General features: G+C 39.5%; 1 protein-coding gene across 1 annotated transcript in view; it reads right to left on the bottom strand.

Annotated features, from left to right (window-relative positions):
* LOC134529320 (thymus-specific serine protease-like) overlaps nt 1-25,414 on the bottom strand; it is a 31,822-nt gene extending 6,408 nt beyond the window's left edge. Inside the window, exons 1-6 of the mRNA XM_063363264.1 lie at nt 25,316-25,414; nt 22,997-23,194; nt 20,818-20,999; nt 8,195-8,433; nt 4,557-4,692; nt 586-890 (exon numbers count right to left, since the gene is read on the bottom strand). Coding sequence (XP_063219334.1) covers nt 586-890; nt 4,557-4,692; nt 8,195-8,433; nt 20,818-20,999; nt 22,997-23,188 — 1,054 coding nt within the window. The 5' untranslated portion in view covers nt 23,189-23,194; nt 25,316-25,414. The remainder of the gene's footprint in view (nt 1-585; nt 891-4,556; nt 4,693-8,194; nt 8,434-20,817; nt 21,000-22,996; nt 23,195-25,315) is intronic.
* Nucleotides 25,415-26,919: the final 1,505 nt, after the last annotated feature.

Raw genomic sequence — 26,919 nt, 5'->3', positions numbered from 1 at the left:
AGTTTACCGAAGTAAAAGGTTAGGTTAGGTTCGGTCAGTGTAATACTACATGATTGTATTAAATAATAGTTCTATATTTTTTTCCCGCGAGGGTATGTTAGGTCATGGAGTTAGGAATTGCCAGGAGACGGCAAGCTGTGAAGTGGTTGAAGTCACTTTTTAACCTCGCCCACGCCACATTGTCCCGCCCAAAACATTATGTAAATGGTGCTTGATAACGTCAGATGATGGTTAGTACGTATGAATAAGAAGCTCCGGTGTTAAAAACAGTCACTTTCATACCAATAGACATTTAAAACTCTTTCCACAATACCAATGTTTTGGGCGTATAACAAACAAGGCGCAACAATTAGCTAAAGAAAAAAAAAAGGCTTCACACATTTACCATGTAATCATACAAACGTGACAACGCCATGGGTTGGGTTAAGTTAGGTTAACGCTATTTTAAATAACCGTTAAATATAGAAATCCTTGCCATACTGTGTTTTTTTTTTTTTTTTTTTTTTCGCGAGAGATCGACCAACTTCGGAGAAGTTCGGGAGTGCTCGGGTGTGGCTCCCAGCCCTTCACCGTTGCAGCGTGTACCTCCGGACGCCACCTGCCGGCTGCCCCACGAGGTGTTGCGGTACCTCGCGACGACCGCGTCCTCGTCCACCAGCAGGCACCGCGAGGACGACAGCCTCAGCTGGCGGCCCATGACGCCGGCGTACCTCCGCAGCGGCGTGGCGCCGAACGAGGCGTTCACGAGCAGGTTGCAGGCCGAGGCGACGCTGTCCCGGCCGTCGGCGAGCGCCGCGTTGTCCGTCACGGCCGTCGCCACCAGCGCCGCCATGCTGCCGAACAGCTTGGCCACGTCGTGGCTCCTGGACGCGTTCAGCGGCCTGCACAGGCTGGCGGAGGGGGGAGGACCCTCAGTGGTGCACCTGGTCTCCATTCTCGGCAGGGTGTCAGCAGGGCCGCAACTAGAGTCTCTGGCACCCGGGGCATGAATGGATTCATGCCCCCCCCCCCCAACCCTCCCCTCTTTTTTTGCACATACCACACCAATAAAGCGGGGGGTACGGAAAAATGGTGCTATTTAAGCATTTTCCATACCTACAGTAACAGTTTCTGTGCTACTGTACCTTCCATGCATGAACCCACTATGTCCATAAAGTAGTCCGTATAATCACTAGACTTGTTCATTTAATGTGTTTAGACGTTATATTGTAAATCAGATTAGACATTCTTGGCATGCAAGTAAAAAAACTTTTTACCAGTTACCAGTTGTAGTAGGAATTACAATGCAAGCGATTTCGGCGCCCCCACAGCTTTGCGCCCGGGGCGTATGCCCCGCTTGCACCCCCCTAGTTGCGGCCCTGGGTGTCAGGTGGCATGGACTGCCTTCCAGTTGAATGGAAAGTCCAAAATTGAAAGAGGTGTGTAACTTATAACCTCTTTAACGAAAAACGTTCACGTGTTCGCATGTTTCAAACACGAAACTCGGAAACGAAATTTTGACATAGGATCCTTTAAAATAATGCCGAGCTTGATAATTTACGATGGTTGTGTTATCAACCACATTTCTGGACGTGAATCACAAGTAGTTTCCGCACCCGCTGCTAGAATTCGCTGTCGATAAGCTACGTCAACTATTGAATCATTTGATTTGCACACAAATTTTCAACTATATAATGAAACGGCTCCTATAAAAGCGAAAAAGACTTGTAAAAATACTAAAACCTGGCTTTGGACCTGATTTTCGACAGGAATTTTTTCATTATACTGCCCATATTGTTAAAATTCATAAAACAGTTTATTCTATAACTTTACCTTTTGTCTTTTTGAACTTCGGTTTGCGCTATCCGCCCAATATGGCAGCACCATGGTTACACAAATTCCGTTTCATTCACGAAATTACTCCCACCAAATGCTAAGATGTTACACATCAAAAATTGTACACAGTAAGTAGAGCAGCACTGAAAATATAGAATTTAACATTTTTACAAAAATAATCAAACATAGTTCGAAATCAGGTGTGGTCTGGAGTAAATTATTTTTGTCATCGCTTCAGTTTTTCCAGTTATAGGTTTTTACGGAGGGGGAGTGGGTGTCGATAGACCCATCACTCCTCTCATGTGACCGCCACAGGTTAGACTGGCGCAGGCAATAGTGGCACACTTTGTTTATGTGATCACATTTTAAACTCTTATTTTTTTGTAATTTTTGTTCTTTGCCTTACATTTGACATAAAATAGCACTTTTTAAGCTGCCAAGTTAAAAAATTTTCTCTATACATCTATTTGTGCTACAAAAATTAATGGGTGCGTGTAGGTACTTATGTGCGTTAGAAATTATACTTAATTGGCGTAATAAAAAATGTTTAATTTTGCTTGGAAATAATTAATATAATAATAAAAAGGATTGGAGTGGTATTATAAATAGGTACTGTTGGTAAAGTATAAATGCAATCGACATAATAGATATATGTATATAAATACTCAGTATTCAATATAAATATAAACCTGTGTATACAGTTAATTATTTTATTTGGTAAAAGTATAAATATATTTTAATTATTAATTATATCAATAAATATGAGGACTGTTTATTCTTATTTATTAATTTATTTTTATTAAATAATAAAGTTATTATTTATAATGCAAACAAATTATACCAACGGGAACACAACCTCACAAGGAAGCTTCCTGACACAGTTATACGTAGAGGCCATAACCTCACTTAAATAAATATTTTTGAAAATACACGAGAAGCACTTATATGATTTTTTATTTTGTATGTAGCATTTTTCATCCTGTTAATTTTAGTTGCATGCTGCGCGGGCAACGTGAAATTTAAGGAACCATACCAAAAAATAACACTTTTCAACTTTCTTATCCCTCAACACTGGAGTGTCGGGTATCCATTCACAAGTAGATTGCACATAGAGTGAGGTTCAGTGACATGCGTACTCGGGGGAAATTACACCTGTAAATTGGCTGCTGGCTTGTGAGGCGTATCCGCTCGGTGGCCTGTAATTCGATACTTGTTTGGTGGAGGGTTCCTCATTGGCCCTGACACCTCCACATGAACTGCAAGCCAATTGAAGACGCAGTTTAAAAATATAAGTATTTGAATTTTAGCCTATCACTAAATCAATCCGCGGATTTTCCCAGTCTCCATGCTATGCGAAAGCCCCAAATATTCAGAGGGGTAGGTAGAAACCAGTAGAATTCGCAAGTTTATTTCGCGAAAATATGGAAATTTAACCCGATTATTATCGAGCTGCTTCTACGATTGGATCACAGTTCATCGAAAGTACTCTGAGCCAATGACTAACCCTAGGTAAAAATGTATAGAACCTCAGGCATCCAGGTAAGACATATCTCACAAGTCAGTAGCCAATGAAAAAGCGACCATTTGCCCCAGTATGTAGAGAATTCTAACGTGTGTTCTAGGTCTAAGGGCGGAATTCCGTGACGTTCGGCTAAGGTAGCGAAAACGTACTGCCTTGTTGGTACACAACCGTAATCTATCTCGCGAGCCGTATTCCAGAACTAGCCCAAACCGAAACCCAATAAGGGAATATATCAACAACCGGTTTAATGAACGGTGCCCTGCGCGAGGTTAGATACTGGTTCCAACGCATTCTAGCGGACTTTTCGGTCCATCGATACAATTGTTAAGTCAAAAATTCTAGAGATAGCACCACCAAGGCACAAAAATAGAACCTCCTATTTAATTTTCTCAAGTACTTTTTAAGTTGCGATTATTTTGTTTTGTGGCCATTACAGTGTACAAAATTTATTCCAGGTTAGTCTCACTAATATAAAGTTGCATTTGGCAGACCAATACGTTTAAGTCCCCGATATTCACGAAACTGACTATATACGAGTTAATGATGCCAGATGCAATCAATTATAAAATAATCTCTGCGCATGCGCGGAATTCTGGCAACAGATCGGCAACGGATAGGACACCACTAAAAAAAAAAAAAAAAAAAAAAAAACGACTGGCCGTGTCCTATCGTACACTAGAAATACGGTTAGGGTACAGGTGCAGCATATTCAACATGCAACCCCCTTTGTGTGTGTGTGTGTGTGTGATTGTCTTGGAATACAGACTTAAGAAATTGATGATTTTTTTTATTCGCAACTTTTAGAGGCGCGTAACCACAAAATTGAAGGCTGCGTGCCGGTTTCCTGCCTCACGCAAAGAGTTGAAGAGGCATATAGTGTATTCACCAGAGTCACCCTTAACGCTCTCGGGGCTTTCTGATGGTATATCGCAAAAAAACAAGCCTGGTTTAAGGGGCAATCCCTACAGAGCATCTGAGGCATACGTCTGACGCAGAGCACTGCTACAACGCGGTATGTTAACACTTACATTGGTGTCACTCACATCGTTCCTTAACCGATTTTTACAGCTTATTACATTAAAGATTACCAACTGTTTTTTGAAATGTGGTATAAGACAAAATCAAATCATTAATCTGATTGCTATAAGGTTTAAAGTCGGGACGGTTATGTGAGAGCAGCATAGACGCAGCAGCAAGGGACAACTCGGAGGCCGCTGACCTGAACAGCTGCGTCAGCTCCTGGGGTCCGCCGTCGGCGGTCAGCAGCCTCTTCATCTCCGCCGTGGCGGCCCTGATGTGCGCCACGCAGTCCGGGGACTCGTCCCCCAGCACGACCGCCACGCCCTCCAGGAACTCTGCAACACCGGAGAACCGCCATGCCGTTCCACAGAGCTCCTCGCGGGTGGAACGGTGATTCGGGTGAAGGATCTGGACCAATCGCTCCCGCCGAATCATCCTACACGCATGTTTTTACAATTTATAAAATAGTATTGCTATTTTGTTTTAACTATTTCTTTTTCAGCGACAACATCAACAAACTTAAAAGTGACACGTGTAGGTACTCAAAAGTATAGACTAGCATTAATAAATTAAAAATTGAAGCCAAACATTCAACGGAGATTTTCCCTTGCAACTATTCTTGGATACGCCACAGATAGGGCTTGGCATTGGACACTTTATCATTCATCTAGATGGCGTCCCATTGATTGTATTATTGCACTTGTATTTCTATCACCCTTGCGTATCCTTGCGATTGTGTATATTTGTATGTATGTTTTTGTGAAATGTTTACGGGAATGTCACGAATCAATAAATAAATAATCACGACAGTTGAAGTTGCTCCCGTAAAATAAACAGTTTTCTCCCTGCGGTTCCAGTTGTAAGAAAGTATACAAGCTTTGGAAATAAAATAGTATCCCCTGCCATGCCACAAATTTAGATAAATTTAGTAAACATATTAGCTACTGTTTCATCATGGAGCGAGGGGCGCAGTGATGAAATACAGCTCACAGTACAGAGGACTCGGGTTAGAATACCGGTCTGTCGGTTTTCTCCTGGTTTCACGGAATGACTTCGGGCAAACACTGGGATCGTTGTAAGAGATGGCCGATAGCTTCTCTAGAAATCCCTGTTCTGTGTCTTTTGCGTTAACTTCTCTAATTACCTCGCTGTCGGTTTGAAAAAAAATCCTCCAATTTTACTTCTCCGGCCCAGTTTTGCCCATCAAATTTCACCAAGATTTTCAGTCTCTATGTTTTGTGTATCAGTATGGAAGTAATCTGTGATTAACTTACTGCAGTTTCGTGTCCATAAAAATGTGATCTACTTATTCTATAGGGGCAGGCATCTTCTGCGGAAAATCTGAACCCCCTATTAGATTGCAGCAAGGCATACCCGCACCAGCAGTTTCTTCCTTGTGATTGGCGGCCATCTGCGAGATAAGTCGTTGCGTTATTTGACAAAGCCACTCCGCACTGAATTACTGTAACTGGTGTTGTAATAATCGACCTGCTCCTGAAAGAAACCAACCTAATCACGAAACACAGACGATGGACTGTGTTTTAACTTCCAGCTAGTCTCGGAATCTTTTCGCGAAATATGCATGCCCCTACTTATACATAAATGTTTAAGTTGATTAAACGAAAAACTAGGTAAACATTTATTGTAAGTTACGGCTACAATAGGTTAGTACTCTTTCATGATCTCGACCTAAAATACAGCAATATAAATTCAAAACCCAAGATGGCTGCAGATTGCCCTTGGAAGTAACAGCAGCGAGGGAGAGGTCATGGAGGTAAAAAGTTAGGGAGTGGTTTGTAAATATTGCACCATTAATAATTTAAATCAAAATTAGAACTACCACCTACTCATTTCCCATTTAGCTAGCAAAGAATCAATTTGGTTTTAATTATGTTAAATGCAAATTATTTACGAATATGTTTTTTACGTCATTTTTTTTATTTTAAACGGGGGGAAATTAATCAAAAGACGCAAACTTGGCTACAGCAGCTTTTAGATCATAACTATTTTCTATCTTTTAATTTCAAATGTTTGGCTTCGTTAAAGCATAATATGTAATTTATAGGAATTTCTGAAGTTTATAGTGACTTACTGCCACAAATACGTAACCTCGCGTTTATAATTAAATTAAATTTTATTAATAACTGTTACAATATTGTCGATAAACAATAAGTTAAGGTCTTTGTTAACTCCTTAACGGAAAATTTAATTGTCAATATTAAACGGGGAAAAAAATAGTTATGGCGTAAAAACTGTTGAAACCAACTTGGCGCCATTCGGTTCCTATCTGTTACCCTTGTAAACACTCACGTCGTGATTATATTAATACGATTATTCCTAGCTAGTTTCTAAGAGGCTATTAAATAAACGCCTGGCATCAAACTACAGTTTGTTTTCAGTAGCTAACCAGCGTTCACAGGGATCAGAGCCAAACCCGAACAGTTCCAAAGTTCTCCAATATTACCGATCGTCGTGACAAAAAACACCATATTGCAAGTTTTTATATATTTTACGGTCATAGAGAATTTTAAATAACGCTAATGCTAACCAAACCAACCTTGAATTTTAGTTACGATAACCTAACCTAATTTAACGTACACTCCCGGAAAAAAAAACTTTTATTTATTAGGACAGCTCTCCAATGACATGGTAACGTAAATGGATCACGTCAGCGAATACGTATCTTCCGGAACATTTCACCATTAGGTCTGATGCTTCCACAATGCACGAAAACGTAACAAATGGCAAATACTGAGATTGAATTTCAACGTTACGATTTTTTTTTTAAATTTAAAACAATATTTTGCTTCTAGATCATACCACATGCTGAATTTCAATATATATTAAAAATAAATTACAAATTTATAACAGAACACTAGATACTTCACACAATTACTAACGTATTTAGAACATTAACAAACTTGGCTGCAATCGCAGCCAAGTACTCGGCTTCTATTGGTCGCACGGAGCAACTTAAACGGAAGAGTTCAGTACCTATTGCCCATATAATCCATGTCTGACTGCGTCCTATTGTGGAAACTCTGTTCCGTGAGATTCATCTGCGTTTCCGAGTCATTGTAGGGCGGATCTTACACCGACCAACCCTAACCTAACCTTTCACTTCGGTAAACATCGGAACTGTTCGGGGGACTCCGTGGATGGAAGGAAGCTCACCGCACCTCTCACTCTTAACTCTAGACTAAACTGATAGATATGTCGGGCCCAGGTGTGCAGGTTTTACCTGGGCACAACTTATATAGTTGTTTAGTATAGAGCTAAGAGTGAGGGGAGTTAGTCATGGCATCAATCCCCTCCTAGCACACGATGCATAGCTAATCCCAGCATAGCTTCTGTCTGAGACGCACCTAGGTCCCTCCCCTAGCCAGGACCACTCCCAAACACACTTAGTTTTAGCTTTGAATATATATACTGTATAGAAGTCGCGAGTGGATAGGATTTACTCTACGTTTTTCAGAAGCGTATGATGAGCAGGTTGGGAACTTCACCGCTGCAGTGCGCTGCCGTAACGCCCTGTATCGTCTTAGTTGTTATTTACATGTTAGAGTGCAGCACTGTCGCCCGCTGTCATTCCCCGCACCCCCCACCTATCATTCACTGCAGCTCCAGGTCGTTCCACAGGAGGGGGAAGGGGTTTTTGAAGAGTTCGGCACTTGTCCGCTAGGGACCACCACAAGTCGATGCCCTAGAGATGGTGGCGATTGCGGCGGTGAATTAACCAACTACCTCAAAAGCGTATTAGAAATTTTAACCTGGTTGGCGACTTCTATACAGTATATATATTCAAAGGTTTTAGTTAGGTTAGGGAAAAAAAATCACCGCGGAAGTCGGCCTTGGCGAGCAAGGGCGCGCTGCTGGCGACGGCTCCCGCCACCAGGTGCGGGTACTTGAGGCGCGCCCACGCGGCCAGGGAGGCGGCGTACGAGCGCCCGAACAGCACGACCCTGGGGGCAGCGCCGCCCCCGCCGTGCCGCCCCCGCAGCGCCGCCACGAACAGGGCCAGGTCAGCGAGCGCCTGCTCCGTCGTCAGGTAGGCCAGGCTCTCCGTGCTCACGTCCCTGCAGGAGACCATCAGCTCAGCGCGGTGTCCCACGCTGTCTCGCTTACAGGACTACTCGTCATACTCATTATATTAGGGACAGGCATCTTTTGCGAAAAAAATCTGAACGCGTATTAGACTGCAACAATGTGTACCCGGACCAGCGGTTTCTTCCTTGTGATTGGTGGCCGTCTGCAAGAGATCTTATTTGACTTGGCCATTCAGGACGTGTTTGCATTCGCACTGAATTATTCGCGAAATTGCATGATCATAACTTTTATATAACTATCATTTTTGTGTATAAATTTTTTTATCAATTTTATTTGTATTCATTTTTTTTAATTTGTAGAAACAACTTAAAGTGCAATTATTTTTACATGTAATCGTGTTGTATACATTTTTTAATTGATCGTTTTTATACAGTTTTAGACATGTATTACTTAATTTTATGTATATCATTAATTAATCATTACAAAAAATGTTTTTTTTTTTTTCCCCACAATCATACAAACCTGTTTTTTTACTACAGTTTTGGGAAATCCAAAATGTATTGATTTATTAATTATATACACAAATCAAGTAACGCATGTCAAAGGCTAAACACAAACGTTTAGTTTAAAATTGTATAGGTAAAACACGATAGCATTCTCATAGTTCATGTTAGGACTGACAAAAAAATTGGAAATTTACAGTAATTAAAGAATTTAATTCGTGGTAGTTTATAGCTGGAAAATTATTACGTTGTTTACTGTGCAGTTTGATAGTTATTGTAAGGTGGTTGCGGCTATAAGGCCCACCAGGATATAAGGCCCACAAGGATATAAGGCCCAGTTATTGTTTAAAATATATCCCGCCAAAAATCTTGCACGCTGAGAGTGCCGTCATGAAGCTACTAGTAGTGCTATCTAACAATTAACTCATCAACTTTGTAGTATTCGTTGTGTTCAGTATAGAGCAGGTCAAAGAAACGGGAGGTGAGTGTTTGCTTTATTTTATAACATTTCTACAGAAAAGAAGCTCTACATTTTAATCAATATATTAATAATAAGTTATGGGAAGCCTTCATTTCACAGACGAGAGAGCCACACCCGAAGTTCCCCTAAGTTCATGCTCGCTTTTTTCCCCCGTTCTATCTCATTGTATAAACCGGTGTGACATTAAATTTTGCGGTCGATTAGGTTAGGTTAGCTACATTATAAATACTTTAAAACATTGTGAATGGTTGGTTATATTAGGTAAGTATAGCTACATTAAAAATACTGTAAAATCATTTTATGGTTGCTTAGCAAATAACTTTTTAATATGTAGCTATCCAGGGCTAGGAAACCGTTAACATGATTTCACAGTATCTTTAATGTATCTATCCTAACCAAATCAACTGTCCATAATGTTTTAAAGTATTTATAATGTAGCTAACCTAACCTAATTTACCATTAGTTATCATGAGTTACAATGAACAAATAAAAAACCGAAGATGCACGATCGGACGTTTGGCTCTCTCATCTGTGAAAAGTAGGCTTCCCAATAAGTTATAGTACTATAGAGTGTATTAGTGCACTTTATAAACAATGCAACCATGCGTTAAAATTTGGGTTAAGACTATTCCTCTTTTTTGTGTTGAATAAAACAAAAATGGCGAGCTAACAGGAAATAAGGCCCAGTGTTATTCGAGGTGGGCCTTATTACCTGTCATTGGTTTTAAAATACTTTACACTTCACGTACATGAATTTCAATTACTTAAAAATGTAGAGTGTAAAGGAAATACTTCTGCTATACATCAATTTTTATTTTAAAAATGAATTTCAAATAAATATCTAATCACTAGCCGCAAGGAAATGTTTCTTGTTAGTGGCCACACATTTTATCCTCTACAACATGTATAGAAAATAACTTATAACCAACGCTTATTGTTTGATGTGACGTCGAACCAAGTGCTACAGGCCCTACAGGCCGTTATGACGAGGCAACGCCCCTCCTGCCAGTTATGCGTGTGTGGTGCAGTGTGGCTAAAACGGGGGAGGGGGGGGAGCCAGTTAGGCGCAGTGGTACAACAAGTACGACAGTACTTCCCGGCGACGAGGGCGATGTGTTTTTTTTTTTTTTCAGCAGACAATTTATGTATCACAGAAGAAACTGAATTTGTATATATTTTTTTACTTTTATTTGAAGGGTCTTGTTCTGATTGTGCACTGGGCGACTTAGGTCCCGCCCCGCCTGCGACACGTCACGAACTCCGTGGGAGACGATGAGGATGATGGGGAGACGGTGAGGGGAGGGGTAGACGCGTCAGGAAGGGTAGCGCCGCGCGCGGACAGCGGCAGTCGCGAGCGAGTCATGCGCCCGGTCGGTTACGGGAGTGGAGAGGTGGAGAGGTCGCAGGTTTTCGCGGGTAAGCATAGTCACTCAGCGTCGCTGGTCAGAACGAGGATAGGCCTTTTGTGTGTGTATGTATGTATGTATAAATATGTGTGTGTGTGTGTGTGTGTGTGTTGTGAGAACCGCGAGTGGCCCTCGTGGCGCGGGCGCCCTGACAGTCACGAGTGAGACGCGAGAGACACGTCCCGCAACCCACAGAGATTTGGAGCATATCCTGAACATCGTGTAGCCAGTAGACTTCGTGTCAGAGCCAGTATCGCATTGACTTGCAGTGCGGCACAGATCGGCGTGGCACAGCTCACGGAGCCGGGCTTCCCCCTTAGACGTGCACAGGCGGGGATGGGGTCAGCCCCATGTATCAGGGTCAGTGTGTCAATAAAATCAGCAGTCGCCCGTTGAACTTGGACGTTGTCATTACGAGCACCAGATTAGCTTCCCCCGGAGGCCACGAGGCCTGAACCCGCTCTACCTCGAGCAGTCGGGCAGCGCACCCTTCCCGGGGAATAGCCTGGACGACGACAGATGTAACAAAAATAAAATTGTCCCAGATTATTTAAGAATGGGCAAGAAATGCAGAGGACTGAGAGCAAAGTGGGACCAATCTACGATTCAAGAAGCCCTGAGGTTACTATCACACGGGAAATGTGGAAAACAAGTTGGGTATACCACGCAGATCCCTGAGGAATCACATAAAATCAGGGTCATCTGAGCATAAGCTGGGGAAACGAAGCATTTTAACGAATGATCAAGAATGTGACCTAGAGAACAGAATTATACGCTTCTGTGAAATTGGATTCCCACTGACACCAGTAATTCTACGCATGTGTGTTTACAATTTGTTGAAAAGCACAGTATTCCATACCCATTCAAAAAAGAAAAGCAGCTAGCAGGTAGGGAATGGTACCGTTCATTTATGCGCCATAATCCACGTGTTGCAAACAGAAAAGCACAATCATTAAATCCAGCTAAAGCACAAAAACTGAATCGTGTGATTGTTGACGATTACTTCACTAAGCTTGCCGACACTCTTGATAATCTAGATTTAAAAAGTTAGCCGCAAAACATTTTTAACATGGACGAGAAAGGGGTTAGACTTACGTTACATCATCGTCAGTATTGGCACAAAAAGGATCAAAGCAAGTGCATCTTGAAGCTCAAGAACATGCGGAAAACGTCACTGTTGGAGCATGTGCGAGTGCTTTAGGCCAAGTGATACCGCCAATGATTTTGTTTAAGGGTGTAAGGTGCAAACAAAGTTTTAGGTATGGATTGCCACCCAGCTCAGTTGTAAAAATGACAGGAAAAGCTAGTATGACAACCCAAGTGTTTGTTAAATGCTTAGAACATTTCAGTAAATTCAAACCTCCCGGCCCTACACTTCTCATTCTTGATCGAGCAAAATATTACCTTGACATTTCAATTGTCAATAAAGCTGAAGAACATGAGATTACTCTGTTTTGCTTGCCGTCCAACACGACTCACGAGCTTCAGCCTTTGGATAAGGCAGTGTTCCGGTCTTTTGAACACTACTGGGACCAGCAGCTCCTTTTGATTTGGGAAGAAGATCCCGAGGAGCCAAATAGGAAGCTTACTAATGAGAATTTTTCTCATGTATTCACTCCTGTTTGGAGTAAATGTATGACATTAACTAACATTGCCAGTGGTTCTAGAGCAACAGGTTTTTGGCAATTTAACAGTGCTGCGATACCTGATGAAGCTTTTGGGCCCAGTCTTGTATCACACCAAGACACATCAGACGATGACATGTCTCTTTCTCAAAGAATGGAAAAACTTAGCAAGTCGCCTTTTCAAGAACTTATGGGTACACCTAACATCAAACCTAAACGTAGCAAAGTCCAACGAAAAAAGGCTGTCAACTTCAAAGCTCAAACATTGAAAAGAAACCTTTTTGGAAAAAATTCTACCCAATTGTTGGTGCAAAATGATTCTACAACCATGGCTCAACCGTCCACTTCAAATGCTGGTGCTGATGAAGGGGCTACCCAAGAGCAATGGCTGTGTGGTGTCTGCCAATAAGATTTTATTGCAGACAAGCGGGCATGCCGTTCCTGCATTACTTGGGTCCACGAGGACTGTGTTGGACTCACAATTGATGATGAAGATTTCATTTGTTTTGATTGTAATGAGTAACTATGGAATTTATTGCTGTTAGCTTGTATTGTTAACTTACCATAACTGTGTTACATGTTGTCTTTATTTCTAAATTTGTATTATGGTTTAAGCTTAAAGTGTCAATAGTTATTTTTTTTTAAGTTTTTTTTCTTAAGTTCAGTATCCTTAACTCTCACCAAGTTGGGTGTTAAGATAAGATTAAATTAAATAATGCGGACATACACATTTTGTCCGTTATGAATTTTATTTAAGTAGTCCTGATTTATTATTTTTATCCTTATGTTTACATTTTGTTTGTCAAACCAATGTAAGTATTTACAAATATTTCTGCACACTATAAGTTTTCATTCTGATGTTATACATGCGCTGGTACAGGTAATATGACCCAGTTACACTTATCTACATTTCTTCTAATATAATTTCCATTATATATGTTATAGTCCCTTTTGTACAACCCTCATGTAGCAATATTATCTGCGAGCGTTTTTTATATGAAATATTTTTCTAAATATCCAATATTAAAATAGTTACAAGCAATTATTATGTAAGTGGGCCTTATTTGCCCCTCCTACCGTAGTTTTAATTTATTTGAAAGATTTTGCGTTAGAATTAATTTGTTAATTACTTTTCTGTTTTGTTTGTGAGCTAACAATGTTGTTAAATCTGCGAGGTTCCTAGACCGTAGGCCAAATATCCGCTACCTTTACCAAAAGCGTCAAGTTTTTTTATTTTTTATTTTTAAAGTGAAACTGCAGTCGGCAAGTCGAGGCTATGACTCATCAGAGTAAAATAGAGGTAGAGAGTCAGACAACTGTAAGCTCCTTGCAGGTTCCTCGTAGCCATGTTTGGTACAACTCACAGTGTGAACTTTAGTCTTTAGTGTTATCGTTCAAGTAGTTTATTTGATGTTTTGTTTTTCCGATCAAATGGATGATTTAAACGTGCAGTGTAACTCCTAGCGTTTATTGTGACCAGGCAGCCATGTATTTATTTGCTAAATTGACAATTTAAATATACCACCACGAAATTATTTGGTCAATACAGAACCTACCAAATATATTGCGGTGACAAAACTATACCGTTGTAGTCTCAACAAAACCATTTATTGATTACAAAACATTGCTGGCTCTAAAACGCTACTTAATGGACAATAGAAAATTATTTTATTTTTAACACAAAGTATTTAGAGGCGGCCACAAATCTGTTTTTTCTTCATTGTTTTTGTTTAACATTTCGTTGACGAGGGAACTAGAGACGATGGGGATTGAAATGAAGGAAACAGAGCAGAGACGAAATGCGTGCGCTGGAGAGGAAAACAGGAGCCTCCCGAGAAAACCCGCCGGTTCGCAGCAATGTCAGCCACGTTCCCCACATGTTAAGAATCTGGGTGTAATCCCGCCGGCACTCGGACACGACTGCCTTGTAAGGAGGACAGTGATTGGCCACTCGACCACACCCCGCCTGCGCAGTGGCCTCAGGAAAGTAAGGATTATGGGTTTTACGTCGCACTGTTTTGAACACTTACATAAGGCCCCGCCTATCTGGGCACACATACGGTGTGCAGAGCTTCAGGAAAAACAACGGTATTTGAAAACTACTCAAAGATATCCGAGTGGGGTCTGTTTACGGAAAGCATTTAAGAATTCGCTGAGAGTAGTATATGAATGGCGGAGCTGTCACAGGCTTCAGGCTGTGGATTAAAGATTGTTTACATTGTGACATCACGACGGCCATCTTGGATGCGTGTAACGGGACACCGCGTAACGGGACATAACGTAACGGGACAAGTAGATCACGGCGGCCATTTTGGATCCGCCATCTTGGATCCGCCATTTCTGGCTTGGACTAGAACTCTATCTTTGCTCAACAATGAGAAGTTCACAAGCTAGCATAATCAGTTTTTGAATTTGTTGTGTTTTTTTTTATTAATTTTTTTATGTAATTTTATGATAACAAAGAAAACTTGTGGCGGTTTTCTCCGTGTGCTTCCGATTATACTTGTCAATATTATGGTGGTTTTCTTCGTGTGCTCCTGATTATTCTTGTCAATATTTTGATGGTTTTTCCCGTGTTCTTGTAATCATTCCTGTGGTTTCTTCAAGTGTTTCTGACTATTCTGAGATCCCGCTCTCTGCATGGATTTTTTTTTCTATTGAGACATGTCATTTTATTTCGAGTTACATTTAATTCGATAATTTCTGTTACTAAATCAAAACTTGCAATATTTTTATCAGGTGGAATTAACACATATCATTACTCAGTCAAATTAATATTATTCCATGAGACATCTGTGGAGCACCAACATGCAAGACGAACTTCCTTTTCCTTGGAGTCTAGCGAAGCCATCCTTCTTTTGCGATCGTTAGTGAGCATCCCGCATCCCGCATAAAAGAACTAAATATTATTTACCTGCAAGCAACATGTGGCGACATCTGTTGTTGAAAAGCAGAACTACATGCATAAAGTACTTTTGCATGAGATATATTAATTCTCGCTGATGAAATATGAAAAAATTTCTATTTAAGTATTGGATCTAATTTAAAACACTCAATTGGTATCTGGCATTAGTCTCAGTAACTAATATGAATTCTGATTTGGGATCTGACGCTGTATCGAAAGAACATAGGTGTAAGTTTTGCAGTAAAGAGTTTATCTTGAGAAAGAATAAAAGACAACACGAGAAGAATGACTGTGTTAAAAATCCACTGCGCAATATGATAAGTTGTGTTCGATGTAGCAAGTCGTTTACGCGGAGAGAGAGCCTAAAAAGACATGGCAGAACTTGTAGCGCCAAGCCTGCGTACAAGCTAGAGGACAACGATGAATCTACTAGCCTAAGGAAGAGTGATCTGCATTACGACAATAATTTTCTTGGCTCTTCCGATCTTGACAAACAACTTAAATTGAAGGAGGTTGATGATTTACGGAAGAATGAAGACAATGGAAGAATCCTTAACGTGAAAAGTGAGAATATATTCCAGCCGAATTCAAGTAGATCTTTCCTACTTTGTAAAAATTATGGACTCCTAAAAAGGAAGCATGAAGACGATGAAGACACTTCAACATCATCAACATAGAATTATTACGGTAAATTGGGTGAAGACGATTACTTCTACGGTGATTGTTACAGTGACTCTGAGGCTGTTGACAAAGACATAGACTATGATGAAGCACCTAAAGCTGCCAAGATCGAAGAATGTGGCGGTGTTCTGAGACCGAAACGGTGGAAACGACGTGATATATTAAATAAATCTGATCAAGCTTGTGATGATCTTCGTCTCAAACATGAAAGTTACCCTGAGGTTGGTGGTAAAACGGAAGACACCAGAAATCATAATATTTATAAAGGTGGAAGGAAGATGGTGGTAGAAGAGAATGATTACACATCGTGGAAAGATCCAAACATATTGGTTGACCGGCTAAGACTTCTACATGGTTCGCTTTGTGCAGGAAACTATTCGTGCATCAAAGAAATATCCTTCATACTCAAGGAACTGAGGAATGCTGGCTACATACAATAATGGCTTGTTTTACTTGCATTTGTATAATGTAAAGCAATAAAATAAATAATTTAAATTATAAGAATTTAATGTTTTTATTTCTTGTATTCTGATTTCTAACTAAGACTTAGATCTCGTAACTTGTGCTTCCTTTTTGCCTTTTTTTTGTTGTTGATGGAGCTTCCAAATGTGCTGCCTTTTCGATGATGGTGCTTCCAAATGTGCTGTCTTTTCGTTGTCGGTGCTTCCAAATGTGCTGCCTTTTCGTAGTCGGTGCTTCCAAATGTGCTGCCTTTTCGTTGTCGGTGCTGCCAAATGTGCTGCCTTTTCGTTGTCGGTGCTTCCAAATGTGCTGCCTTTTCGTTGTCGGTGCTTCCAAATGTGCTGCCTTTTCGTTGTCGGTGCTGCCAAATGTGCTGCCTTTTCTTAGTCGGTGCTGCCAAATGTGCTGCCTTTTCGTTGTCGGTGCTGCCAAATGTGCTGCCTTTTCGTTGTCGGTGCTGCCAAATGTGCTGCCTTTTCGTAGTCGGTGCTTCCAAATGTGCTGCCTTTTCGTTGTCGGTGTTTCCAAATGTGCTGCCTTTTCGTAGTCGGTGCTTCCAAATGTGCTGCCTTTTCGTTGTCGGTGCTGCCAAATGTGCTGCCTTTTCGTAGTCGGTGCTTCCAAATGTGCTGCCTTTTCGTTGTCGGTGCTTCCAAATGTGCTGCCTTTTCGTAGTCGGTGCTTCCAAATGTGCTGCCTTTTCGTAGTCGGTGCTTCCAAATGTGCTGCCTTTTCGATGACGGTGCTTCCAAATGTGCTGTTTTTTCGTAGTCGGTGCTTCCTATTGTTTTTCCTTTTTTGAAGGTGCTTCCAAATGTGCTTCCTTTTTTGTTGATGGTGCTTCTATTTTTTTAATGTTGTTTTGACGCTAGTATTTTAGTAAATTGTTCTTGATTTGACTAGCGTATTATTCAAACCGGTTAATGTATATAAACGAGTCCTAGACAGCAGGACGCTCAGTTTGTTACTGCCGTCGACGGTGTACGGATCACCTAGTTTGTTTCTTCTGGTGCATAAGTCGCGTAATTGCCTGTTCTTGAGACTTCGATGGCATCTTTACCGACTTTAACGTCGTACTCGATGGAGGATGTACCATCGACTACGGGAACCATGACGTCGACGCCGACGATGTTGGAGCAGATCCCGTTGACAACGCCTCTGACAACACTGGAGGAGACTTCGATATGTGCTGTTCCACCATCAGCTGAAGTTTCATCAGCATTGAATACTTCAATTAATGAAGAGCGTACTTCGCATCAGTGCAAATACTGTGGTGCATCATTTACTATCACCTCAAATGCTTGCAGACATGAAAGAAGCGGTTGTTCTAATAATGTTCAAAGAATACAATTTCAGTGCAATAAGTGCAATAAACTAATTTCACGTCTCGATAGCTTATATCGTCATTATAAAAAATGCTCCGAGACGTATAATGAACATGGTTATTTATTTGACTCATGTGTTGTACCGGCTAATGAGACTATATATAAGTGCTATGAACTTCAGTCCGTCTCTGGCTGCGGTGATGAACGGATCGGATAGACATTTAAAGTCATGTAAAAGGCTTAGTCCGTACAATAAGAAGACTGTTTGAATCGAGGAATCCAAAAGGCTTTGGTAATTTGTCAGTGTTTTTTTTTGTACTTGTAGTAGTGTATTGAATTTATGTAATAAAATTTCTTTAAAAGAACTTGTGGTGTTTTTATTTTCTCAAACCTAACACTTTTTTAGTATTTTTTTTAAAATTAAAGTTGTTTTGTATCGATCAGGGATCGAACCAAGGACCTTAGTCGATCCAATCAATCATTATATGGATTACTAATTTATTTAATGAATTTTGGATTTTTTCCCACTTTCCTAGCTACATTATTACATGATTTCAAGATGGCGTCCATATTTCAAGATGGCGGGTGTCACAGTAATAATAAATGATTACTGCACTCTAGCGGGTTAGAATAAAATTATCCAGATGTAAATGTACTCTATAATACGAGTACACACACAAGATGGCATACTCCAGCAGGTGGTAGCTCCTGGTAGCATCTACTGAACGTAAAATGTCGGGTCCGTGATGGTCGACAAGGACAAAGTCAAATTTCAAGGTCAAGGTCAAATTTCAAGGTCAAGGTCAAATTTCAAGTTTAAGGTCAAATTTCAAGGTCAAGGTCAAATTTCAAGGTCAAGGTCAAATTTCAAGGTCGAGGTCAAATTTCAAGGTCAAGGTCAAATTTCAAGGTCAATGTTCAAGGTCAAGGTCAATGTTCATTGTCAACAGTTGAGGACAAAAGTATGGTGACCAGATAATTATACTACATGTTATCGGCACACTCTAGCAGACGAAAACAAGATGGTTGTCTCCAGCGGATGAAGACAAGATGGCGGACATGATGTCATACCAGTTGACGATATATACCTTGGTATTGTTGGTGGTAGATCAGTCTAGGTAGCTTTCATGGAGGAAGGATCGACCGTTTACTCTCGCCGGGAATCGAACCAAGGACGTACATCGATATAATCAAACAGAATTCAAATACGTTAATTTTTTGATGAATTTTGGAATTTTTTTCATTAAAATCGGATAATAAATAAAGATTTTCAAGATGGCGTCCAAATTTCAAGATGGATGACGTGACGTCATACTAGGTGACGATATATATGCTTTGAAAAAAAGTGGTGGGAGTCAGTCTGCCTGCAACCACCATTGAGGAAGGAGCCTGTCGCCATTTTTAATTTTTTTTGCATTCGTCGGGTTCGAACCGAGGACTCCAAACTCCGTGTCGTAAAAGTACAATTTTTTATTAATAATTTATTAAAATTGTTTTATTTGAATTTTTTTATAAATTTTAATTTTTTTTTCATTAAAATCGGATAATAAATAAAAAAGTTAAAGATGGCGGGCGTAACGGAAATTGCAACGTTGACGTCATAATTCAAAATGGCGGAAAACACATCACCGGAATTTTCGAGAACACAATGACGTCATCCAAAATGGCGGATCCAAGATGGCGGATCCAAAATGGCCGCCGTGATCTACTTGTCCCGTTACGTTATGTCCCGTTACGTTGTGTCCCGTTACGCTGTGTCCCGTTACGCGGTGTCCCGTTACACGCATCCAAGATGGCCGTCGTGATGTCACAATGTAAACAATCTTCAATCCACAGCCTGAAGCCTGTGCCAGCTCCGCTATTCATATACTACTGCTGAGGCCCGAAAAGTATTGTTTCCACTTTAGGTTTTTAAACGGTATATTTAGAAGAGTTAATTGGCTAAAAGGCGTGTTTTCTGGGAAAGTTTTAAACATAAAATAACCGGATCAAATTTTGACAGTACTGTACAATTGCATTATACCTTTATGTTCATTTATCTGCCATTTAATGTTACGGTCACCGCTCAAATTTCATAGTTGTCCTCTGCACGACGAGAAGACTGCGCGCCAGTACGGAGCCTTGCGCTTAGAGGCGATACCGCGCTAGAAACACCAGCAAGTGGCGCAGTTATCATCCCGCTTCACTAACAGTGATACGTCCCAGAATAGGCGGCCCCTTTAAGATGGCAGTATTCTAAATTTTTTCGTTTCTGATAATTCGTGTTTTTGCAGATGATTTAAAATGTTTATAATATTACCAAATTTAATTGTTTATAAAAGTTTGTCACTGCAATTCATTTCTTTTCTTTAGTATAAAATTCGTTAAATAAAAAAAAAAGGTTTTCCCAAAATCCTGAAAAACTCAAATTTCTACGGTTTTAGGAAAACCTAAATTTTATTGATTGAATGAATGATAGCCTATACTAATAATAAATAGTTAAAGACGAATGGTTTAATCCGAAACTGTATACCACATGATTTCATGCTTTCAGTGCATGCTACGACTGACATAATAATTTGCCTTCAAGTTGATAAAAATCCATTAAATAAGGACTTAAGTAAAAAATAATTTTATAAACAATTGAATATGGTATTATTATATATATTTTAAAAATAAAAAAAATATTATAAGTAAAATAATTGAGGAAGCTTCCCCGTCAAGGACTATGAAGGTGCTGACACACTTGGGTCGCACTACAACGTGACCGGCAAGCCTACAACTCACATAGTTTCGGTTCCCTACCACGTTCGTGCAACTTCGGATTTCTCTCAAAAATTGAAATTTAAAAAATCGAAGGGTTAGGTTATGTTAGGTCATTCACAACATGCTTGTTTTCATTGGAAACTTCTGATTTAGCGGCTGAAGTGGCGTTAATACCAAAACGCAAAACTTCGGAAATCTTCGGAAATTCTGGCAGGGAACCGAAACAACGTGAGTTGTAGGCTTCCCAACGTGACCACTAGTGTGATGGAGCGGGGCTCACTCCGTGGGTCTGTTGGCGCCGTAGAAGCGGTGCTCCAGCAGGAAGGCGGCCGCGCCATACGTCCTGGCCAGCGCCATCATCTGGCCGTCCTGCAGCCAGGCGGTGCTGGTCGGCTCCTCGCCGCCCACGAACACGAACAAGGGCCCGCCCTCCCGGAGGTGCTCGAGGTTCTGGAAGTACCTCTGCCGACCGGCAGGTCGCAGCACCGGTCAAGTGCATCGCCGCGCAACACACACACTGTTTTTTTTAGAAGTTATAATTCCTTAGGCGCGTTATGAAAACATGGGGAGAGTGTGAATTTTTGCGATGCGCGCGCACTATGCAACGAAATCTTCACAGGATGAAAAAGGGTTTCACACAGATAAAAATTATATATGTGCTTTTAAATCTTATACTTCAGTTATTGATATTGAATACTGGTCCATATAATTAGATAGAAACATTTATTCATTGTGAATATTAGTGATATATATTGTTTATAAACTTTTTCAAGTGTATTTATATAAGTGATGTCTTGTTCTCATATTTATAAATTGTTTGCATTATAAATTATTACATTATTATTTAATAAATAATTAAAACTTAATGCATAAATATATTCAGCATTAATATTGATTTTAATAATTAATTAAAAATTATGTCCATTATTTGACTAAAGTAAATAATTCAAATTATACCTACACATGTTTATGTTTATATTGTATGCTGAGTATTTATTTAAATTTTTAATTTGATTGAATTTATACTTTACCATTAGTATTCATAAAATCATTCCAGTTCCTTTATAATTTTATTTCTATTAATTATTTGCTTGCGAAATTAAAGTTAGTTTTTCATTACACCAAGTATCTAAGTATTATTTCTAATGCGCTTACATAAAACACTCACACCCATTTTAAAAATTAAATGGAGCAGAAATATTAATATTAAATTACATATATTTGTACATTTTTACATTTACATAAATAACCGTATCTCTACAAAATAGTGTTCGCAGTAATAGTGAGTTTGGATTCTTACCCTTTTGTCCCACTACCTCCAACAGTTAAAGTTCTTTCAAACCGTTCCCAGAATATCTCTCCAGTATTAACGGCGTACATTAATAATCATTATACAACATAATAAATTCAAATTATTGAATATTCGATTATATTTCCATTGTTTAAAAATGTATTCTTGAATGAAACATCAATAATATATAAAATTATGCTCCAATTTCCGTAAGAAATACTGAGTACTATCTCCAAAAAGTATGTGTTGTACAAAGTTACAATATCGTGGTTGTAGTATTACAAACTATTTCTTGGCAAATGGTTTCCAAAGGAATTTTTTGTAAAAGAACAGAATTTATTATGCTGAACAAGTTCATAAGTCCACTTTCTGAAATCTGGTGTTTTATAATCATCAATGCGAAGTAAACGGTTTCTTTGTACAGAAGAAGTCAGCAAGTGCAAAGCACGTATCCCATAGATGTTTCAGGCACTAAAACCTTTTTTGCAAGTATAATTATGTATCATTTTGATAGCGAAGTATACTTGTACCTGTTTATGAACGTTACCAATATTTTCCAGTAACACCACGAGATGTTTCAGACGTATTTACGCAACTTCACAGGAACGTACCTAAGTTTTGATAAGATAATGTAACGCTTTCTTAATTTGTATCCGAACGATTTTATGCTCAATGAGAGATCAGTAATTCGCAATGCACAACGTACAATGCTTGTTAAATCAAGGGAATTGTTTTATAAAAACGAAATACCAGTAAATATCTCTATCTATTTGAAAGCACTTATTTCATGTAGTAAGATTTTATTTCGGAATTAAGTTTTTATTCAAATTTAAAAGGATTTTGTAATACCATAATTTACTTATTATGTTATTGTTTTCTGAAATGGAATATAACAACAAAAACTATAATTCCTCATGTGAGAATTAATTTATAGTGACAGATTAAACAAAATTTTCGGTATTTAGACATTATTATTTTCAATTTACTGTCACAAATTAAGCCATAAAACATTAAAACTCAAAAATAGTGTTTTTGAGTTATTCCCTAAACACAAATATGGTAGAGTTAGTAAAGAAAGCCGTGAGGAGTTAGCTTCTCTTTACCATTTATGTAATCCTGGCTCGGGGAACGTCAGTCAGCTCAAAGTTCATTAACTTAGTACACGAACCTGCTCCCATATGCGGGTGTCGGCGGGGTTGAAGTGGTCCAGTCGCTGGGTAATCCAGGTCTCCTGGATCGCCGACTGCCTCGTAGTTGGTGACGCGGCCGCTAGAATGCGCTCGAACGTCCCCGCCTCGTCCAGCCATAGTTGTTCCAGGATAACACACGCCAGTATCACCAGTGTTGCCAGTGCTACCATCTTGATCTGCCGACACCAAAGCCCCCTAATATTTAGCACACTTTTGTCTATTGTTACGATCACATATCAATCCAACCTTATAGGATTAAATACTATTCGCCTCGGGTCCTATGAAAAATCAATGAGAAAAAATCGAGAAAAATAAGACTATATGATACTCTGTGATGTTTTTGTAAATGGAACAGAAATATTCATGTAAATTTACAGCTACATATTTGTAATTGTAACTTTCTACATTTACATAAAAACATTTGTACAACTACAAAATAGTTTTTGCATTAATACTAGGTTCGGATTCTAACACGGGCATTTATCCTGTGTTGTCCCAGTACCTCCAATAATTTAAGTTATTTGTAAACCGTTCCCTGAATAACTTTTCAGTACATATTAACTGCTCACATTAATAAGCTTAATAAAACCAAATAAAGCCTAATTATTGAATATTTTTATCTTTAGCATGGTTTAAAATAATTATACTTACTTGAATGAAACATCAATTAAAATATATAATTATGAGCCTATTTCCGTAATAAATAATATAATCTCGAAAAACGTATTTCATATATGCAAAAATAACTATACCTGTGTGTTACAATATGTTTCTTGTATTACAAACTATTTCTTGGCAACTGATTTTCAAAGAAATCGTTTGAAAAATTACAGAACATTTTTCTATCTATATATACTTGTAGGTACTAAGTACGTACCTTACACATGTAGTTAGGATTTTTCAGGAGATGGCATGCCGTGATGTAGTTTAATTCAGCATCCACCCCACTATTGCCATATTACAACACCCTAAACATTGTGGAAATGATGTTTAACCATGGTTGTTGATGGTAAATGAATATGAATTGGAATTTTCAACATAAACACAGTCAGTTCCATAAAATATAGTCCTTTTAAAACATGGAACAGACCATCAGCTGGACGCAAAGTGGCTTCACGCAGTGTTCATGCAGAGAGCATGCGTGGACCACCTTACAACCAGTTTTTCGACGAATGCGGCAGAAAGGCAGCCGCGCTGGCAAATCTGACTCTGGTGTCCAACCAGGCGAGGACTCCTCCCTGACTCTCGGCTTGCCAAGCGAAATGAGCAGACACTCGAGAGAGACAAAGACCCACAGAATGAGCTGCCGTTCATGGAGTGGGGATTGATGCAGTTCCTGGTATATTCAGGTAACAGTCGAGCACTCACCGCGGGGCTGTCAAGCGCCTCCAGGTGAGGAGTCGACCTCCTGGCCCTTATTCTCTCTCGGCATCGACAATTGGAGGAAATACAGGACGCCACTGTCACGAGTGATCCTAACACTGCAATGACCTTGACGAATGAAACAGGTGTGTCCTATAAAACCAGCTGATAAAAAAATTAAACGAGAGGGAGTTAGTTGCAAGTTTTATCATTCTAAGAAAACCTACAATATAAAATGACAAAACATCTGACTGGATAATTTGTAGACTGGTGGTCTCCTGCCAAAAAGACAATTTCAGAGTAAAGCAATTTGTGTGATAGGGAAGGTTTTTCGGCATCCCGGTGTGACCAGCCTCAATTAGAATCCAGTTCGTGGAAAGGAAGAAAGGCAACTGATCGACTATGACTAAACTCTCCCATACATAAAATATTATCTCAGACTTGCACGGCCGTTTTCATGGCATTGTTTGCCACCCTGTCGATACTGGCTGCAAGTTGCAGCGAAATGTCCATTAACTCCAAAAACATAACGCGGCTTCGACCAAAAAAGCCAAGACTGCAATCTCTCCATCCAAACTCTGCTGAGGTGTCAATTTGTGTAACCTTCGCCGGCTCGAGAAAGTTTTTGAGATGACAGTGGTTGAAGACTGGCGTGGAATTGTCGTTATATGAATGATCAAATGTTATTAGATGCACGCAAACTTTAATAAGGAAGAAAGAATATCCGATGAAAACCAAAGACTAAGATGAATGAAGTCTTCTTCAAAATAATGCCAACACAAAACTAGCTTTCTGCGACCTACCTCAATCACTAGGAGATATTGACTTTACTTTCACTGTTCGGCCAATGATGCAGTTATATGTTTCTTTCATGTCGAACCCATACAACAGCTATACAGGCTACCATAAAACATACACTTCGCTTGAAAACTCACCGATTTCCACTTGAAAATCACCTTCTAAAATTTTTTAATAAAGTCTCACAACAGGGCTAAGTTCAGTTCACCACAAATCTGGCCGTAATAACATGTAATTATTTTAGCAACGTATTGGTGTGTGATAAATGTCTCATCTTATCAGAAAACTCTGCTATCTACGATAAGCAGCCTAGTAAAAAAATTCACATGTGATCAATTCGACGCATATATCTCAGCTTGTCATTGCTGAGTGATACAACCTGTAACTGCTTCTTCTTAAGAACTGCTTCATGAAGTCTTTTATAAAAATAATAAAATAATTACGAATTAAAAAAAGGCAACTATGCAAGCAGAAGCACATTGGACAGGCAATTTTAACTAATGATTGTCAAAATAGTAATGCCAGGATTCGAATGTATTTTTAAGTTGTATTTTTATGACTATAAATTATAACATGAGGTATTAAATTGAAAGATAGTTATACTAATATAAGTTTATTTTAATACCATTGCGCTGTAAAATTCAATGATGTTCACGGAAGCAATATATACGGATGAAACACGAGGGTCCACCATCTTTTCGAGATTTCTGTACCATCGCCACAGCTGGAAGTACCGTTGTTGCACACTTCCACTACATGTGACTTCCGTTTCATTGACGAAATTATTCCTACCTAATCCCATACACCACATACACATTAAAAAAACGGTTAAGCAGAAGAAAAACGGAACACATTGATTATTTTGTAAACTCCACGACCCCGGAAAGACACCTCGGCATGACTTCTGCATGGAGAACACTAACAAGGAAACATGCTCCCCGTGTGGAAGCCTTCGTAGCTGGATTTTTTGTTTCCACCCACCTCTTTGGTAGCCTGACTTGTTGCAAGGGGTTGTATTCCTATCAGATAAATGCCACCATCTGCCTGAGACAATCCGCCTTGGAGGAGCCGAGCCGCGAACCCAGGTCCTAGTCACAAGTCAGAGGCTCAACCCCAAAGCCAGAAGGTAGAGCGACGACCTGCAAGCTTCTTGACACCAACAAGATGTTGTTCGCATGCGTTTACTGCAGTTTGGTTACACATCCTTACTTGATGTCAGTTGATTCGGAAAACAATATTAATGGACGAATGAACAGTATAGGGTATTTTTAAAACGAAGACCGATAAATAAAATATGTACAGAAAATAGCAAGTGAGTTTTGCCAAACAAAAATTCTAACAAATCATCATCGCGTGATTAGCGTTAATATAAACTTTATTACACACAAAAATAGGTTTTTAAAAAAGGCAAATATTGTGCTGCTGATGTAACATGAACTCAAAAGGGTTAAAAATGTTATGTCTTCGCGAGGATTAGCATAGAGACCTTCGACTGTTGAACAGAAATGTGCTTGAAATTGTTAGTAGACCTAACATGAAAGATGAAAATAGCAAAAACATCGTGAAAATATTGCGTATGTGCGATAAATGTAATAATTTTTTGTAACAGTTGAATTTACGTAAAAAAAAACCGGTCGTTTGAAAATTTACAATAAATTTAAGCTTCTAACACGGAAATAAGCATATAAACTTTTCCATCGAAGCATGGCAAACCGTAAAATAATGTGTAAAAATACACACT

The sequence above is a fragment of the Bacillus rossius genome, chromosome 1 (genome assembly GCF_032445375.1).
Source record: "Bacillus rossius redtenbacheri isolate Brsri chromosome 1, Brsri_v3, whole genome shotgun sequence".
Lineage (NCBI taxonomy): Eukaryota > Metazoa > Arthropoda > Insecta > Phasmatodea > Bacillidae > Bacillus > Bacillus rossius.
The sequence above is the reverse complement of the archived record's forward strand: the minus strand, read 5'-3'. Positions and strand labels throughout refer to the sequence as shown.